The following is a 19,498-nucleotide window of genomic DNA, read 5'->3' as shown; positions in this document are numbered from 1 at the left end:
TGACATCTCCATTATTTTGGGTTCGCAAAGCACCAACCCCAAATCTCTGAGTCACAACCGTATGAGTAAGTGCTAAATAAATTGATGAAAACACGTTGGAATGGAATACAATCAGGAAAATACTCCTGGTAAAGGGGAGATGAAGGCAGTTGTTTGTGGGATGATATCATTGATGTTCATTTCAACAACACTGCCTAAGAGGTCAGTTGAAACCATCAAGGCCAATGCTTGTCAGCCAAGGAGTTTGGCAATAAACGAAACAAGCAGAAAGTATGCAAAGCTGACACCATGCTGTGGATTAGAATATGAAAAAAAGAAAAGAGGACTTTACCTATATCTTTTCATCTTTCCTGAACCCACAGTGAGATTCTGAAATTTCTACAAGGTTAGTGACTGACTCCTCAACTTTTTAACATCAACATATCTATGTAGATGTTGTCTTTCAAATGTTAATTAATTGCTTACATCTGTACAACCCAAAGAGTGTTTTGTATATTCTATGTTTAATTTTTGAAATTGTATTTTTAAGAATCAGTGCTTGAAAAGTATCTGTAATAGAAATTATAGAAAATCTTAGGTGAAAGTGAGGGCAAAAATAAGTAATATAACTAGGTACCTGTTCTAACGTTTTAGTGTTTCACTATATATTTGATCCTGTTTTAATCAATCAAAACTTTTGAAAAAAGATAAATACAGTTTTAATTGCCAAATACAGTGAAGAAATATCATTCTTTTCAACTTCATTGCTTTTAATAACATTTTAGTCTGGGCTATGGTTAACATTGCTTTTGCTTTCTGCTTTGCAAGAAAGCTTGCTGGGTAATTCATATTATAAGAAATACGAGGAAAGATACTTCTAAAATGAATAGTTTTAAAACCTTCAGCATGTAAATTTCTGGTATACAAATGCCAGCCTCTAATTGCAAATAACTTAAATCTATCTGAAAACATTTATTTATTTGGAAATACCTTGTTGATGAACTCCAAATATAAATATCATGAAGAAAATGTACTGTATTTCCATAAACATATTTTAGCATTTTAGAACTTCTGAATATGACTTTCTCACACAATAATTCTAAATTAGTTTGATTTTATTATATCTTAAAACTTAAATAAAAGTGTTTTGTTTAGAAATATATTTTTCTTACATCCTTATCTCAACATTTGCTTTTGCATTTTTATTTCTATATGTTGCTAATTTATTAATTCAACAAACACTTACTGAAACATTTACAAAAGCAGTGTACTGAACACACATATTCTCATGTTCCTTATAATTATAAAGTAAATTGTTTGGTTTTCATTCTGATCTATTTTGATTTAGTCATTATCTGAATATTATATATCTACTCACATTTTTGTGAGTAGATATTAACTTCAACTTTTAACTTCAACTTTTGTATTATATATTAATTATGAGCACATTTAAAATCAAGACAATTTTGAACCCAAATATTTTCCTTATATTGATAATTCAACTAAAAGAAAACACTTGATAATAAAAAGAAATGAAAAAAAGCTACGATACAAAAAGTCATTAACTATTTAAATAATTGGTCAAATAAAATCTAGTCTTAGGTTCCTTTGTGTTGAGCTCAAAATGTTTGCACAGGTTTTGGGAGAAGATCCAAATATATTCCAACTGTGCTTTTAATTTATGAATTCAAATAAGTCGTCCATATTTCCTTAGATGTTTTTAGAAAGCGTATCTTTTTTGTAAAAGAATAGTTTGTTCTTTTGCTAGCTCATATGCATGGTACAAAGTGCCTTATTTCCTGAGGTACTAGAATTGAAGAGAAGGAAGATAGGTGGTAAAGAACTAGGGAAACTTTTTGTAACACTGGTAAACTATTCTTAAAACAATTCAAAATTAAAAGTGTCTACATTTGATAATACATCATGATGAAGCCCCAAGCAACCCAGAGCCTCCTCCAAAAGAGAGACAAAGAGAAATTAGAGTAGTTTTCACAGACACCTTCCAGCTTCCTCTGGTCCAAACTCCGAAACACTGGAAACCTGCCAATGTAATGCCACTGTGTGTGTGTGTGTGTGTGTGTGTGTGTGTTGTTTTAAAAGAAAAGCCATAGGGACATACCAGGAAATTACAGGCTGGTTAGTTTTGATTCAGTTGTGGTTAAAATCTTCAGAAACTATTTTAAGAAATCAAACAGAGAAAGAGCAGGGACTCGGTTTAGAAGGACCCGTGTGGTTTCAGGAAAGGAATAACTTGCCTCACTAACTGGATGGAATTCTTTGAGGGTGGATTATCGAAATGAGGATCCCACTAAAAGGGATGTTGAATCTAAGGAGCTTCAAAAGCTAACAATTCAAGAGAAATAATAAATGACCCCCCAGCTGGCTTATCCATAAAATAGAGGAGTCCTTTCCTAATTGGCTTGCTTTTAATTAATGAAAACTTTTTACAGACTTCAGGAAAAATGCAAAGAAACATACATCTTTAACATACAGTAGTACTTTAAAATACGGAAGAGCTATGATTACAGCAGCTAATAATTATAGTTACCTGTCATTATTGACTATTTGGCACAGTACCAAGCCCTCTGCACACATATCATTTAATCTTTTAAATGACTTTATGAGGTACAGAGTATTATTCCCAGGTTGCAGATGGGGAAACTGAGGGTATGAAAAGTTAAGGAATTTTCCCAAGGCCAAACAGCTACTCTCAGTAGAAGAGCTGGGATTCAAATCCAGAACTGTCAGACTCCAAAGACCATGCTCTAAACCCCAGTACATATCCTTCCTAAGTGTGTCTCAGTAATTATGAAATGGCACTCTTGGCTCACAAATCAGTGGAGTGCCTGCCCAGAGACATTTCCCTGTAGGACCAATGGCTGTGCTCAGTGATCTACTCACAACCATCTGGTTCCACTAATTACACTGCATTCAGCATCCTCAGGTTAAATAGGGGGACAGTGGTCAAGGGAAGGAACAAAACTCACCAAGGAGGAATGCCCTTAGCTAACCAACCACTGATTCCAAAGGGAATCCTGACTTAATTTCCAGTCCTGCCCCCGACCCAGAAATGGCTCAGTCTCTGGGGGAATCTCTTATAACTGGACATCCAGAGATTGTTCCTAATGTCCTTCTGCATGGTAAGGTAGGATAGCATTGGCTGATCTAGTACTAAAGTCTTTCATAGACTACATGGAAAATACAGAAAAAGAAAAGCAAAACATTCACAATGTGTAACCCGATTATAATTGATGTTAAGATTTTGGCATTTTTCCTTCTGTTTCTTTCTGCGCATTTGCTTCTTTACATAGATGTAATAATTGTAAAAATCCACCCCTTTTTCAGTTAAGATAGATTATAATTTCTACTCATTATCTCAGTGTCCATTCTATCATTATTATTGGTTTTGTAATATTTTATGGACTACCATAATTTTCTTAACCATTTCTCTATCATTGAGCATTTAAGTTATTTCAATATCTTTTCATAATAAACTATGTACTTTGCAGTATAGAATTCTCCATATTTTGGATAATTTTCTTAGCATAGATTTATTGAATTGGATTAATGTTTAAAAATGTTCCTATAACCTTGTATATTCAAAGTGAGTCCTATGGCCTTTTAGACCTAGTTCTCCATTTAAAAAAGAAAAAAATGGCTCCTGGTCAAATGAGCATGGAAATCACTGTGTATTAGATACAACTCTTGAAGATATTTAAGAACATAATAGCTAATTAAAGATGAAGGAGTTTTGTGAAAACCACTCTATTTAATGTTGTTTAACTTACTGTCCCTCAAATTTATGTGATCTTATACCTTTTTTAAGCCTGTCTCTTGTCCCCTAGAATAGATTGTTTATGAGATAGAGTGATATATTGAAAGAGAACTAGAGGAACACTCAGAAAACCCAGTTTCTCATAAACTACATAATAGAGTGAATTAGTTACAAACTCTGTGAGCATGTTTTCTTATCTATATCCTCAACAATACTATTCTGAGGATCTTATTATAAATTTTATATGAAACATGGTTATACATGAATATGTATATGCATTATTATTATTATTATTTTTTGAGACAGACTTTCATTCTGTTGCCCAGGCTGGAGTACAGTGGCATGATCTCGGCTCACTGCAACCTCTGCCTCCCAGGTTCAAGTGATTCTCCTACCTCAGACTCCCAAGTAGTTGGGATTACAGGCATACACTACCACACCCGGCTAATTTATTTTTTATTTATTATTTTTTTTTTTAGTAAAGATGGGATTTCACCATGTTGGCCAAGCTGGTCTGAAACTCCTGACCTCAGGTGATCCACCGACCTCAGCCTCCCAAAGTTCTGGAATTGCAGGTGTGAGCTAGCGTGCCCAGCCTGCATTAGTCAGGAGAATCGCTTGAACCCGGGAGGTGGAGGTTGCAGTGAGCTGACATCGCGCCACTGCACTCCAGCCTGGCAACAGAACGAGACTCTGTCTCAAAAAAAAAAAAAAAAAAAAAGAATAAGATGAAGTATAGCTATTTATCATCAGTTCCACTGACATTTACCATTTACCTTCCTTTCATTGTAAGGAATTAGGAGAATGAATACTTATTAGTTATAATTGAATTTTGACATCAAGAAGTCATTTAGAAATAAAATATGATCTAAAATTATGTTGAAGCATCCAAAAACTAGGTTGCCCTATTTTTTTATTTCTCCCTTTAGAAAGTGAGAATAACTTAAGATTAAGGGTTCTAGGTAGGTGTCACTTGATATTCAATTGAATATGTGAAATGCCAACACTTTTTCTGGTTATTGCTGAGACAAGAATCTCGCATCTGCTATGTAACTTAACTGGTTAAGAAATCTCTGTGCCTATCCAAAGCCTTCTCACAGTAGGAGTCATCTAGATGTTTTCTGTACATACTGCATTAAAAAAACAAAAAAAGTAATCAGTAGCAAACTTGACTCTTCTTCATATGCTGGGGAACATGTGTTCCCCAAACATGGTGGAGAGAAGGACTTTTTGAATATGCCCCTTCTACATTTTTGCCCTGAATTGACAAGAGTTCCCTCTGAATTTTTAAAGTTATGAGTGAATGACCATAGTATGGGAGCATGCATGCCACGTTATCCAGAAGCAAGAAAGGCCAGAGAAAGAGTTTGTATGAACTAACTTGAGTTTATAACTGAGGGGGTCAGCTTTGCTGAATGTGCCTGATTTGGTTAACTCCATTCCCACTCCCAGATTTCAATACATAAACCCATAGGTGAGAAGGGTTCACTTAGAATATGAGAAAAAGGAAATGAAAGATAGGAAATGATTTTGCTATGATTGGGGCTTGATACAAAAGGATGTTTCACTTTGAAACCAAGGTAGAATCCTAGGGATCAACCAGCCAATCATTGTCCAGAATTAGAGGGACAAAGAGACTGTCCTGGTTCAACTTCAGTATGGAGGGTGGGAGGAGTGAGGGATAGACTGAATCCAGGAGAGGAACAGGTAGACCACCGTTATGGTCAGCCATGGGGGAGAGCAGAAGGCACTGGGTAGGGTAAAGAACATGTTCAAAAATCCACCAAGGACATCTCGACCTGGATCCAGAACCCAGGAAGACCTGGGTACTTCCATTCGCTTTTATTGTCTGCATATATTTTCTCTGCACCAGAGAATCGTTTCTTTGCGCAGGAAATTCTTTACATAGTAATACATACTCTACCAATTGAAGATATATCACTGTTAAATGGAAGAATGCAGGACACCAAGTTATACAGAGAGAACAATAACAGTTATGTAAAAATGATGCAGAAAATTAATTTGAAAGAATGCATTGCACATCTTCTTCACTCATCTTCCCCAAGTGGTAGAATTATGGTGGCTTTTTAAGCTCTTTATATTTTTTCCAAATTTTTAGTAATAATTTTTATAAGAAAAGTTATTTACAGAAGTAAATCAGGATTTATAAGGGTCCTCTTTAAAAATACTTTTAGCTGGGCATGGTGGCATGCAGCTGTAGTCCCAGCTACTCGGGAGGCTGAAGTAGAAGGATTTCTTGAGCCCAGGAGTTTGAGTCCAGTCTGGGCAACAGAGTGAGACTCATCTATAAAAACTTGAAACATTTTTAATACTTTTGCAAAGGTGAGGGAAGTAAATATTGATAATTTTAATATTAATGGAAATTAGTTTAACGTATACTGTTCTCCAGTCTCCCAAGTTTGGCCTCGCTAGAGGAATACAAAGGTAAAAAGGGGAGAAAGGAGAAGTGAGCAGGGAGAGAAAGGGAAGTGAGCAGGACGAGTGGCTGAGGCAGGTGGAGTGCTCTGGAGAAAGGAAAGGGCATCGAGCAAGTGTACTTCAGCCCCTGGGAAGAGAGAGTAGAGGGAGGCAGACAGTTTTGGAGAAATCAGGAGAGCATCAAAGACTGAGACAAGAGTATCATGGAAATAAAATGAGTTTAGGGTTTGAAGTCAGACCAGCACTGTCTACCATAGTTGTGTGTCTTAGGACAAATTCTGTATTAATTTATACAATGGGAATAAAATTACCCATCTTACAGGTTGCCTTGTGAAATCAAATTAAAGATGATGATATCTGGAAACTATACTCTGCTACTCGAATTTATCACTTCCTTTGAATATTTGGTTGTAGTCAGCCCTCCTTTCTGCAGAATCCCAGGAACCAAATAGAAGAAAGGGCCAGAGAGTTCATGAGCTTCTAGAACTCCAGTCTTTGCTAAAGTGGCTTCAAACGGATGAGACTTATGTGGCTGCACAGGCTCTCACACCCTGCCTAGGAGAACCTGGAGGGCCAGAGGGCCTCTTACTGTCTAATCCATGATGGGTAGGGGTAACTGTGAAATGATGAAATGAATGAATGAACACATAAATGAATAAATGTTTATTCTTCCAGGTAAACTTTAAAATAGTTTAACCTAAAATGGTTTCATCTTTTTAGATCAAAAGATCACTCTGAGATTTTATTTAAAATTGCAGTAGTAAAACTTTCTGGTGTGTTTTGATGGCCACGTTGGAACTTCTCTGTAGCAGGACCAGCTGGCTACCAACAAGCTGCACAGGGTGTTGCAAATTAGTAAATTTGCCATGACCCGAAGCTTGGCTGTTAGAGAGCCCTGCATGAGTCTTACCAGTGCTTCCAGGCCAACTGCACTCAGGGGCACTGACTTGTACCTTACAAACCCATTAAAAAAGAGCATGGGTGATAGACCCATACTGGCCTGGCTTTGCCACATACTGGCTTTGAGCTTGAACAACTAATTGCCCTCACTAAGACTCAGTTTTCTCCTCTGTAAAATGAAAATGATGCTCTACCTATTGTAGTTATTGTGAGGACTTGACAAGATAGAATATTTGGACTATAGTAAGAATGTAACAAATAGAAATGTAATATTAGTGATAATGATAAGGATGATAGTAATAGTGACAATGACAGCCATGATTAGAATAGCCACTTGCTAATTTGCTACTGTAAATATTACTGTCAGTTTTATGGGACAGACCCCTCAGCATTAACTGAAAGTTTTCTCCCTGTAGACAAATCGTACATAGGAAGACAAACTGTCAGAAAGTTATGTAGTACCTCAAGTCTTAACTAGGGGAGTTAGTTTAATGGTTTACAGTCCTAATGGCCTGATGCAGCCCCCTGACCACATGGCTGTAACTCCCAGGTTACCCAGACCTTCCTATCCGTCTATCAGGAAATCTCTGTCCTGGACAATTTTGAATTAACACTGGCATTCTCTGCCTCTCTGATTCTTCTTCCTTCTTCCTTCTTCCTTCTTCCTTCTTCCTTCTTCTTCTTCTTTTTCTTCTTCTTGTTCTTCTTCTTCTTCTTCTTCTTCTTCTTCTTCTTCTTCTTCTTCTTCTTCTTCTGCTTCTTCTTCTTCTTCTTCCTCTTTGTCCTCTTCTTCTTTTTTTTTTTTTGATGTTTTTTATTACTGAGGAATGCTCTTCTTACTGGCCTCTTAGTTCTCTAATGATCATTTCCTCCTCTCCACCTAAGCCATTGCCTCCCTTGAACCTTGTCATCGCTGAAGCCCTCATCACCTCCAAAGTCTTGAGATCTCCTGTTCTCTAACCTTGGAAATTTCCTGTCCTTGTCTCTTATTCATAATCTAATATCCTCCTACATAATTTCTTCAACCACATTATAAATCCCAGTCCATAGATCCCAACACTTTCTATTCATTGTCTTCTCCTGCTATTTGTTTGGCTTCGGTTCCATGATCCAATCAATATTATCATTTCTCTGCTCACTCCTGATTCCCCTGGCTCTTCTCTCCTTCCATCACAATCATATTGCAAAACTCCTCCCAGGATGAACTCAGTGATCCATCATTTTCATTTCCATTCCTGAGCAGCTAAACATAAATGGAGAAATTCACACAATTAGACTGATTTCATTTAAAATTAACAATCTCAACATTTTCAATAAGTTCTCACCACTGGCAGAGTCCTACCATATTACCTCAGTAAGCTTGCTCCCCAACTCTCTGACATAAGATAACTCTTATGTCATCTTCCCTATTCAAACCTCCTACCTCTTTCCTGCCTTTTCTCAGTTGATGACTTTGCCTCATGCTTCACTTGAAAAAACTGAAACGTTTTCTCAACACCATCAAGATGTCTCTGTTTCTTGCACCCATCCTCTTCTTGTTGTTCTTAGTTATGAAACTAAGAAATTCCCTCTCCTTCTATCAAGGTCCAGTCATTGACATATTCTTTTGTTCCTATCCCATGTTGACTCCTGGAGAACTTTAGTCTCCTCAGCCCCATATCTTCACTGTCTCCTTCTCTACTGGATCATTCCATCAGCCTGCAAGCATAACATCTCTTGACTTTACATATATACATACCTTGACCTTATACCCCCCTTGCATCCACTCACTCACTGAACAACTCAGAGCTCTGGTTCTGCCTCACAACCAAACTTCCAGAAACAGTTGTCCATAAAAGTGATTTCTCTATTGATACTGCCCTCCTATTTTCCACCTCCACACTCCACCATAATTGCTCTTAATGTTACCTACAACTGCCAATTCTTGTCTTTTTGCTCTTTTTGGTTTCTTAGTTCTCTAGCTTCACACTATATATTTTTTCCTACCTTTTTAGCCACTTCTCTATCTCTTTTTGCTAGCATCTCTCCCTATACCCATTGGTAAGCATGGAGTCCCTAGCATGATCTCAGACTCAATTCTCATATTTCTCAAGAACCCTCACCCACGGTGATTCATCTCTTCCCATGCAATTAACTACTATCTGTATGTTATGCACACCTGAAATTGTAACTGTAGCCAAATTTCTCTTCTGGGGAGAGAATGTGTGTATTGAATTACCTTCTTGACCTCTCAAGAGCCATCTCAAAGTTGACATAACACTGTTAATATTCTGTCCACCTTAAGTAAAAACCATTTATCACCCTAGTCTTCTGTATCTCTGTTTAAATGACACCATCAACCACCCAGTTTCTCAAACTAAAATCCACAGCATTATCTTAATGTACCTCCTTATTCAGACTTCATATCTAATCTTTCAACCCATGAAGTTTCAATACCCAAAATACATCTCTATCTATTTTTCTTCACTCTGCCAACACTTTAATCTGAGTCACTATTGGGTTTTATCTGGACTATTGTGAGAGTTTCCTGAGTCTTCTGGTTTCCAATCTTGCAAAATCATAGAGCTCATCTACTTAAAACCCTTTAAAATCTTGCCATTGCATTTTAGTTAAGACATAAACTTGTTATCTCTACCTTGAAAACCCTGGATGGCCTGGCCCATGCCTTGCCTCGCACACCTTATCTTGGGCTACTCTGCACCTCCACTGCTAATTTCCCTGCTGGGCTCATCTCCTTTCAGTTCTTTGAACACGCCTGACTTCTTATGCCTTAGGGCCTTCACACACACACACACACACACACACACACACACACACACACAACATTTTCCCTGCTTCTTATGTGTATGACTCTTGTCTTTGAGGTCTTTGCTCAAATGTCACTTCCACAGAGAGTCATTCATCACCTACTTATGAAAGTGTTCTCAATTGTGTTTCTATAACTACAGTGGGTTTTATTCTTCATAGCAGTCATTAAAATTTATAGTTACATTTTTATCTGTTTGTTTGTATTTCTTTTTCTCTTTCTTTCCCCGTAGGCTGTGAGCTCAAGGGGCAGAGCCCAGCCCCATTTTAGGCACCGATTTATACCTGGTGCAGAGAGAAATGCTAGGACCCTTTCATTCCTCTGTACCTTACCTGTGCTCTCGTTGCTGCCTCTACCCAGTGTTGTGAATGATACCTGCAGCCTCCACTGATGTTTCCCCCTGCTGCTGAGGAAGCCTGGGACAGAAATTGAAGCTCATAAAAATATTCACTGAATGAATGAATGAGTAGATGAATACCAACATCCCATACATTTTCAGAACTTCTGTTCTCAATGAAGTTCTGTTGTTAAGATTACCACATTTGTGTCATTGGGAATCGACTAAGGGAGATGTGTGTAAAGTCTGGCAAGCTTGACTTTGGCAATGCCCTCCTTTCCTTCCAATCCCCTTTTTCGGTCTGGCATGGAGCGGTTCCCCCCAACCTCCACTTCCACTCCAGGGATATCTTTTCTTCTTTGACCCTAGCTCTTCTAGGGAGTTAATTTTACCACTTATGTATGTTCTAGCCACGTTGGATTTCTCTTCACTTTCTAGAAATGGTTAAGACCGTTTCACAGTCTGTACCTGCTCCCACCCCAGGCTGTGAGTGACACTTGAAGACCCTGCTGATGATGTCCCCTTCTGCTTAGGAGCAAGTACAGATTGTGGCAGTTTCATCACCACTAGAGCCATGGGTGCTAGAACCCATGGGCACCACTGGATGCCAAAGCTAAACTGGGCCCTCTGGAGCCCTTAACATCCAGAAGCCACATGGAGTAGGGGAAATGCTCCTCTCCCCTTCTGTGTCACATTCTGTTAGCTGGGTGTCAAAGCAGCATATCTTCTCTCCCCATCTCTAATGTCATAGAGTTTTTCAAATTTGGATTTTGTGGTCTCAGGTAGATATCAGAGTCCAAGACATTGCAATAACGTAATTAGTTTTGTTTTAATTTTGTTAAGTAGGGATAATAATGGCAATATAAACATATTCCAAGTCTTCTGCAGGGCCACCTTATGATCCAGTACTGCCACAACATTTCAATGAGTACAACTAATTCGTATTAATAAACATATGAACTGAAAGTGTAATTACATTATGAAGTACTGCGCAACATTTTTGGCAACTGTTTGGAAAGAAAGAAAAGTGGGGTGTTGGGGCAGAATTAATCTTTACATGGCACATGCCAATCTAAGCATGCCCCAGAGCATCATGGAAGGAATTCGTGTTGCCAACTGATGTTTTATTCTGACCCCATCTTTGAAGGCATCAAATAGCAACCATTGGTTATGTCTGCACATTCTTTCGTAGGATTATAATAAAAATACTTAGTTAACGTTAAGTTTCCCAAAGAATCTTTTAATCTTTTTTAAAAAATTGGTCAATACATTACTTGTACTATGAAATGCTTTATCAAGGAGATTTTAGCAAAATATCTCTTTTCCTTTTTATTTTTAATTCTTGTTTTTTTTTTTTTGTTTGTTTTTAATAACCAACCCCAACTCTCTCTCAAACTCAGACAGAGGCTCTCCAGGGCTAGACTAAAAGATAAACCTAAACTCCTGACCCCATTATATACTCAGAATTATCTTCCTGCCCTACCTTCAAACCACTGGGGTGGCTTCTTAGGCCACACCTGGCTCTCCTGTAGGACTGATTCTCTCCCAGAAGTCTCTGTGTAACCAGCTTTCTGACGCCCACCCCTCCAGTCCTCATACATAAATGTGCCTTGTCACAACTTAAGCTGGAATCTCCACTAAGCTGACTTATAGAATGAATACATAAAAAATAAAGAGTATACAAGTGATTGAATGATATGAAGAATTAATTCACCTGGCGGTAGAAAAGCCATTGCTTGCTCACTGTTTGATTTGGAGAAAAAAGTGTTCTCTCATTCCAGGTAATAGAAGACAAACATAAGTTAGAAAAGGATAAAGGGAAAGCAAAATCTCCTAAGGAGAAAAAGGCTCCAAGTGCCAAGTCTGCCAAAGGAAAGGGAAAAGATCAGCCTGAGGCCAATGCACCAGTGAAAAAGACCACCCAGTTAAAACGGAGAGGAGAAGACGACGACACCAATCGTTACATAGGTCAGTAAGGCGCTGTTGCTGGCGGTGCCTTTCACGTGTTTCATTCCCATGAGTGAAACACAGTGGTAATAAAATCAGACCAGTTAATTTGGTGACTCACATAGAGTGCGTAGTTTCCTGACCCCAATTCCCTCGCAATCATTTTGCCCTAGGTAGAGACACTAGAATTTTCCTGCCTCACGACCTGTGATGCAATTGGAGCAGTCATCCCGATAACTATGCTTAGTCTTTCTCAGCCTTTTCACTCGTTAGAAACCTAAATCACTTACTCCCATGACATCCTGAGAGAAAAAGACTTCTATTTGCAATTCATTTATGTCTGAAAGCAAATTTTTCTTGAGACAGGGTCTTCCTCTGTCACCCAGGCTAGAGTGCAGTGGCACAATCATGGCTTACTATAGCTTCAAACTCCCAGGCTCAAGCCATCCTTCCATCTCAGCCTCCCCAGTAGTTGGGACTACAGGCACATGACCATGCTCAACTTTTTTACTTATTAATTTGTTTTGCACAGACAGGATCTCTTTATGTTGCCCAGAGTGGTCTTGAACACCTGGCCTCAAGTGACTCTCCCTCCTCAGCCTCCTAAAGTGCTGGGATTACCGGCAAGAGCCACTACACCTGGCTCTCTTAAACAAATATTTATTAAGCATGTGTCTTGCTAGGCCACATTTACACAGTGCAAATAAATGCTGAGATAGCCAGTTGACTGTGCCACCAAGGAGCTTACTATCTTGTGCACATATAGGAAAGTCAGACATAATTATAAAGCAAAATAAAAAGTGATTATAGTCATGAGTGAAACACAGTGGTAATAAAATCAGACCAGTTAATTTGGTGACTCACATAGAGCATATAGTTTCCTGACCCTAACTCCCCTACAGTCATTTTGCCCTACCTAGATAGAGACACTAGAATTTTTCTTACATTTTAGTTTATTAATATAAAAATGATTCATCCTAGGTAGCTGTAAGTAATTCATTCCTGCCTTCCCTTGAACACAAATGAGCTACTTGTTGTTATCTGCATATTTAAATGAGATAGCAGAGGGCTTTCCCATCCTTTACCAGTTGACTCCCCTCCTGCATCTCTGCTCTAAATCTAATAGACTTCGAAGAAGTGATATTATGAAGTCCATCGGCAACATCAACATTGATTAGTTTAGTGCCAGAAGAAAATGAAAAATTGTGCCTCTGTTTCACTATTTATGTATTGATCTTAATGGGCTTTTGTGAATGTAGTGCTTTTGTGTACCATGTGCATTCAGTATTAACGTGTAACAATTCTCACCCTCCAGAATGTCACATTCTAAAATAAACATGTTTTAATATTCATAAAACAGTATAACCAGTGCCAAATAAAGGAGAAAAATGTTAGGAAAGTGCACACTATGTATTTTAAATTTTTAATGCAATAAATACATAGTTACTACATAATCCATCCTCGGATTCACACCCATTGACCTAAGTGCATACAACACTTTTTAAGGGAGCATGTCCATATTCAATATTTCCCTCTCCTGTAAACACCTCTAGTTATAAAATACTACAAAGCTGTAGCTATTTGTAATTCAGGAGTAAAGCCAGATGTTGCTCAAAAGAGATTAGAACCCAGAAAAGTTACAGGCTAAACTCTTTAACAAAAACCCAAGCACACATTTTCCATGACCACAAGCCCCATATAGGTTTGTCCTTCTAGTACGCCTATGTCTCATTTGCAAAAGTGATTTAATATTTTGTAAAATAGTCACAGCCTTCTTACTGGAAGAGCAATAATGAAAAACAGTCAACATGACTGCATTCCAGCCAACTGGATCATTTTTGGCAAGCCAGAGGGATTATAAATGCATGCATAATGTATATAGCCATTGAACTGGCTGAGTGCAACCTGCTCTCTTTTACAATGATGGCTGCTCTGCTTTATGGTATTTTGAACAGACGATGAGCCAGATGATGGTGCCCAACATTACATTATAGTCGTGGGCTTCAACAATCCTCAGCTATTAGCAATTATGGCTGAGCTTGGCATTCCTATAACCAGCGTGATTAAAATATCTTCAGAGAATTATGAACCTCTGCAGTCACACCTGGCAGCAGTTAACCAGCAGCAGGAAGTTCTTCTTCAGCCAGAAGGTATGCAGTCTGCTACACAACTTATTGAGTCCTTCAGTATTACCCACTGTCCTTAAAATACAAGTATAATTTTCTGTCCAAAACATAGTCATACAATTCGTACATTATTAAATCTTTTCAAAACTTTGATTTGCTATTTACTCTGCTTGCACCAGCCAAGTGTTGTAAATTTTGCAAATTAAAATCATACCCTGTGTTTATATCATACCCTGTGTTATATCCCTGTATAGCCACAGAAAACAGGCTGCAGGTCAGAAGACTTGGTTATCCAACTACCTTTCTCTGGAGCATTTGATCTATAAGTTTTACCTAAAGGATGGGCTGGATGAATCACTGTTAATAATCTGTTCTTGCAGAAGTCACGTCACCAAGTAGCCCAAGGGAGGTCACAGGCTTCTTGCCCTGTTCTGCTGTTGGCTTATTGTGAGAAGACATGGGGGTGCTATATGTTCCTAGCCTTAGACTAGCAAGTTGTGGGATGAAGTTCCAATCATGCTGCCATTTAGCCATTTTGAGCCTTGAGGTCTTCATCTAAGAAGATTATCCTAGATGACTTCTGTGGAAGGGGAGCAAAAAGCCTCTTTTTGCTGGGGACTTCTGTGGAAGGGGTGTAAGATTGTGTTACCAGATGCCCAAGTCTTTTCTGCCATATGCTGTTGCTTGTATTGTTATTTATTAATAATATCATTTGCACAGTGCTTTGTATCTTACCCACATCCCAACTTTTATAACACTACATTTTTAAATTGCTGCTCAAAGTTAGAAATAGCTACCCTTGATAATACTAATAGCTCTCACATATTGGGCTCTTGTCTTGGGACTAGGCTCAATGCTAAGGGCATTAAGTATATTGATTCATGTGGTTTTCACAACAAGCCAAGGAAGTATGTTTTATTGTTTCCATTTTACAAAAATGGACTCTCAGTCTAGAGGCAGCTATTAAGTTAAAAAGTTGAAGTTCAAACCTAGGCTATTCCTGATTATCTCAGAGGATAGTTATAACATTAAATGGCTTGTTACTGAAGTGAAAAAATGCTGCATACGCTCCAAACACAGTCTCTCTATAAAAATATTAAGTATATAAAAATAAAATAAAAAATAGACTTTAAAATAGAATAATGAGATCTTTGTAGTAGAAACTACTATTTAATTATAGATGTAATAAGCATAAATATTTCAGGCAAATTTTTAAGCATAATTTTATGGAAATCTGTCATTATTTTACAGTAAAAGTACAAATACCCAGAGAAGCGTCTTGCTATTTAATGTGACCAAAAGGTAACTGAAACATACAACATTGATCTACTCTGTTTTTAGCAATATAAGAAGGAGAACCAGATAAATTGCATTTGTAATCAGTTATGTAGCAGACACTAAGCTGATTAAAATGGTGATTTGGCAGAAAAACTGGTCCTATGTAGATTGTCATGTAAGAGTGATGGAAATCTTGAACATATTTAGCTCGCAAAATGTGTGACCTAGTCATAGTCTTTCTGGGCCTCAACTATAAAATGAAGGCATGAGATAAGCTCATATTTAATATGAATCTCAGAAGTAAAGTTCTCTGATTTAATAATTGTATACTCCAACTTCAAAAATTCATCAAAATTACATTCCTTTATTTACATTTTCTGGTACTGTACAGATATCTTGCATGTCCATCACCATGTCCACTTAAAGTGGGAAAACATTTAACACTCTTATTTTATAATATAAACATGTTGCTATTATTAGATCTAGAAGCAGAAAAATTGAAGAAAGAAAACGCCATAAAAGAGCTTAAAACTTTCTGGAAGTACTTGGAACCAATCCTGAATAATGAGAAACCTGAAACAAATCTCTTTGATGTTGCTAGACTTGAATACATGGTCAAAGCAGCTGGTTTTCCTTCTGACTGGTCAGATGGCGAGATAATGGTTAGTACACATGTTACTGAGAATGCATGGTTTTAATATGTGACACAATGGTTCTATTTGCTCCGTTTATTCATGACATAGATAGTTACTGAGCGCTGATTATAAGACATTGAGCTAGGTTCTTTTATCATCAGGATAATGATAATATTGAATGCTCAATGATGGTTATAGTCTGATTCATTAGCTTTTAGTGTGTGAATTAACAGCAAATAATAAGATGTAGTAATGATGATCAAAAGGATGGTGATTCTTTTATTTGGTGACACGTGGCTTTGTTTTATAACTCAACAATGTTCTAGGCAGTAATTAGAATTTTCATATATATTAATTTTAAAATAGTAAATTTTATAGTTTGTTGAATTATGTGTCTGACTTTTTATGTTTCAGTTCCATACATTGCTTTTCTAAACCCTTGCTTTTATTCCCCCCAATTTTTTTTTTTTTTTTTTTTTTGAGACAGAGTCTTGCGCTGTCACCCAGGCTGGAGTGCAGTGGTGTGATATCACTGCAACCTCTGCTTCCTGGGTTCAAGTGATTCTCCTGCCTCAGCCTCCCATGTAGCTGGGACTACAGGCATATGCCACCATGCCCAGCTAATGTTTGTATTTTTAGTAGAGACAGGGTTTCACCATGTTGGCCAAGCTGGTCTCAAACTCCTGACCTCAGGTGATCCTCCTGCCTCGGCGTCCCAAAGTGCTAGGATTACAGGTGTGAGCCACTGTGCCTGGCCCCAGAATCTTACTTTTAATATATTTGGCCTAGAAGGTCTATCCTAATAGGATGACTTGATCTTGGCCCTGTAGTTATCAGGCATTTCCCAAGAGTGGGGTTTCCTGGCCCCTGCTATTGAGGAGCTTGCAGAGAGGCAAGACTAAAACTGTGAAACAGAGAAGCAGTGGTCAAGGACCCACATATCTAGGGGCTCGGTTATGTGAAACAAACTCTTAAGTTTCCTACTAATGCAGACAAAGAAAAAATGGAATGATTGGAAATGTAGTGAATGACAGATGCATGACGGCTTTTTAACAAAACGGAAGGTCAAGTGACTACTTATGGAAGATGTTGTGGGAAGTATTCAGGCATCCCTCTGTTACAGAAAATGTCTCAGGTCTCTTTCTAGTTGACCCCTTATCCCAACTAACAGGGGCCTGGGAGTGTTGAATACTCTGCAGGACGATATATTTCAGCATTAATGGAGCTGAAATGAAAGCGAAGTCCTAGGGAAAGACAATATCAAGTGAGTGCTCTGAAAAAGGCTGGGCAAAGTGGAGTGTGGAGGATGGATGGGTATCTGCATAATAACTGTGGGTAGCTGACAAGAAAAGAAACACACAAAAGCCAACTGTCTGAAGGAAGAGTGAGATCAAAGCCTGGAACTGTTTCTACAGCCGAGGGTAGGCTATGGGGCATGGACACTTCAGACTCTGAGTGTCCCTGGTTCTATTACCTTGAGATGGATATGCACTTAAAGAAGTAAGTGATAATGCTGAGGAGAGTGGCTAGACTTGAACCCTGAAGGATGGACAGGACTTGAATAAGTAGTAATGGAGAGATCCATTTGAGTTATAAAGACTCTTAACACAAGGCATTAGATGGCACTATATAGAAACACCACACTTAAGTCTGATATCCTGATGACTCTCAGCCTTGTTCTCTGCATGGAAAATAAAGCTGAATGCAGAAAAGCTGTGATAAAAAGCAGAGTTAGTTCTGGGAAAGACTAGAGACTCCAAACTCCCTTTGTCCTTGCCCCTCCCCACCCCTTCATCTAGATAGGTTCAGCTTTCCTGTCTTCCACTCTCCTGCCTCCTAAACCTGAGCTCACAGAAGGACCCACTGTCCTGTCCTTTACTATTTCATGTTGCCTTGGGTTAATATGTTTCCCTATCCCGGAGATATTGGCATTCCAAGTAACATATGAACATTCCATCCTGTTTTCTTGAAATTCTAGATTATACTCAAAATGTGACATATATTGGGGGAAGAGGCTATTTCTTTGGGATCCTGAAATCCCACCTCAAATCCAGCTTCTTACTCTGTCTTCCACAGACCAGCTGTTCTCCCAAGCATGTAAAATCTCTGGTTAATAAAACTCACATCCACAAAGTTAAATTTTGAAGAAACACCGCTCCTCTCATTTGGGCCAAGTCCTGGCTACATACCCTATAAAGAACTTGTGTACATTTTTGGTTCAACAGGGTATGGGAGATCCCAGCCTTATAATTCGTGAACCATAATTCATTCAGAGGAGAATGCTTCTAAGTCAGTCTCAAACCGAGTACCTTTTGCTCCATCTCTAGCTAGGGCTCCCTACTGTGTGTCTTCTTTACTTTCCAGGCACAGGCTGAATAAAGCTGAAATGCAGTAGTCTAAAATTGTGTACATTCCATTGCATCACCAGAACATAGACATGAACACTGTGGTATACAATGGCAACTTCAAAGGACCGAGCAACATTTCTAGCACTCTGCTTCCCACTGCAGTGTCCACAATTTCCTATTCATTAGATTTCAATCACTTCCTTTTAAAGAAAGTGGTAGTGGCTATATTTTACTTTAAAAATACAGAATGGAAGAGCTTAAATGGAAACTAAAGTTCAGAAAAATTATTTTATGTGGAAAAATATTACCATTCTAGTTATGGTGGAACATTCCTGACTTCAGAAGTGGAACGTTAATGTAAAGGGTCTCTAGTTGGGCCAGGAAGGTAACTGTCAACAATGAAAACATTCAGGTCTCTACAGAGCCAATTAGGGCTGTGTTGCCCAGCTTCCCAGACTGATCTATTAGTCAATTTGCAGGTATTTACTGAATATCATCTTATACCAGGGCTGTGGTCTGGGTCCAACTGCAGTAACCTTTTAAAGTCCATGCATGCCTCTCTAAGATACAGTTTGTGAGTGAAGCACTCAGCATTGAGGATAATGGGGAGGGAAAGTCTTGAAAACGGTTCAGTCATTAAGTTGGATTCTAGAAGAAAAAGTCATTGAATTTAATAGGTAAGATCAAAGTTCATTTTAAACAAGATCATTTAATAAGAATAAAAATGATAAATCTACTCCTAGCAGAAGCAGATCAAATGCATAGTGTCACACTTTAAGCTATATCTGTAAACTGATAATGTCTTCATATCCAGAATAGGATCCATCCAAGGAGCCCTCTTCCCCTTTTATTGGAGGAAAGCATTTGCAACCTTTCCAAACTTTGGCTGCAAACAAGCGGGCTATATTTCTGTTGAACCAAGGTAACA

The 19,498-nt window shown here is 38.2% G+C and overlaps 1 protein-coding gene across 1 annotated transcript in view; it reads left to right on the top strand.

Moving 5' to 3' along the window:
* SPAG17 (sperm associated antigen 17) overlaps positions 1-19,498 on the top strand; it is a 242,530-nt gene that overhangs the window by 71,447 nt on the left and 151,585 nt on the right. The window contains exons 5-7 of the mRNA XM_012000865.1: positions 12,018-12,204; positions 14,139-14,333; positions 16,068-16,249. Coding sequence (XP_011856255.1) covers positions 12,018-12,204; positions 14,139-14,333; positions 16,068-16,249 — 564 coding nt within the window. The remainder of the gene's footprint in view (positions 1-12,017; positions 12,205-14,138; positions 14,334-16,067; positions 16,250-19,498) is intronic.

This window comes from Mandrillus leucophaeus, unplaced genomic scaffold, assembly GCF_000951045.1.
Source record: "Mandrillus leucophaeus isolate KB7577 unplaced genomic scaffold, Mleu.le_1.0 Scaffold64, whole genome shotgun sequence".
NCBI classification, from domain to species: domain Eukaryota; kingdom Metazoa; phylum Chordata; class Mammalia; order Primates; family Cercopithecidae; genus Mandrillus; species Mandrillus leucophaeus.
The sequence above is the reverse complement of the archived record's forward strand: the minus strand, read 5'-3'. Positions and strand labels throughout refer to the sequence as shown.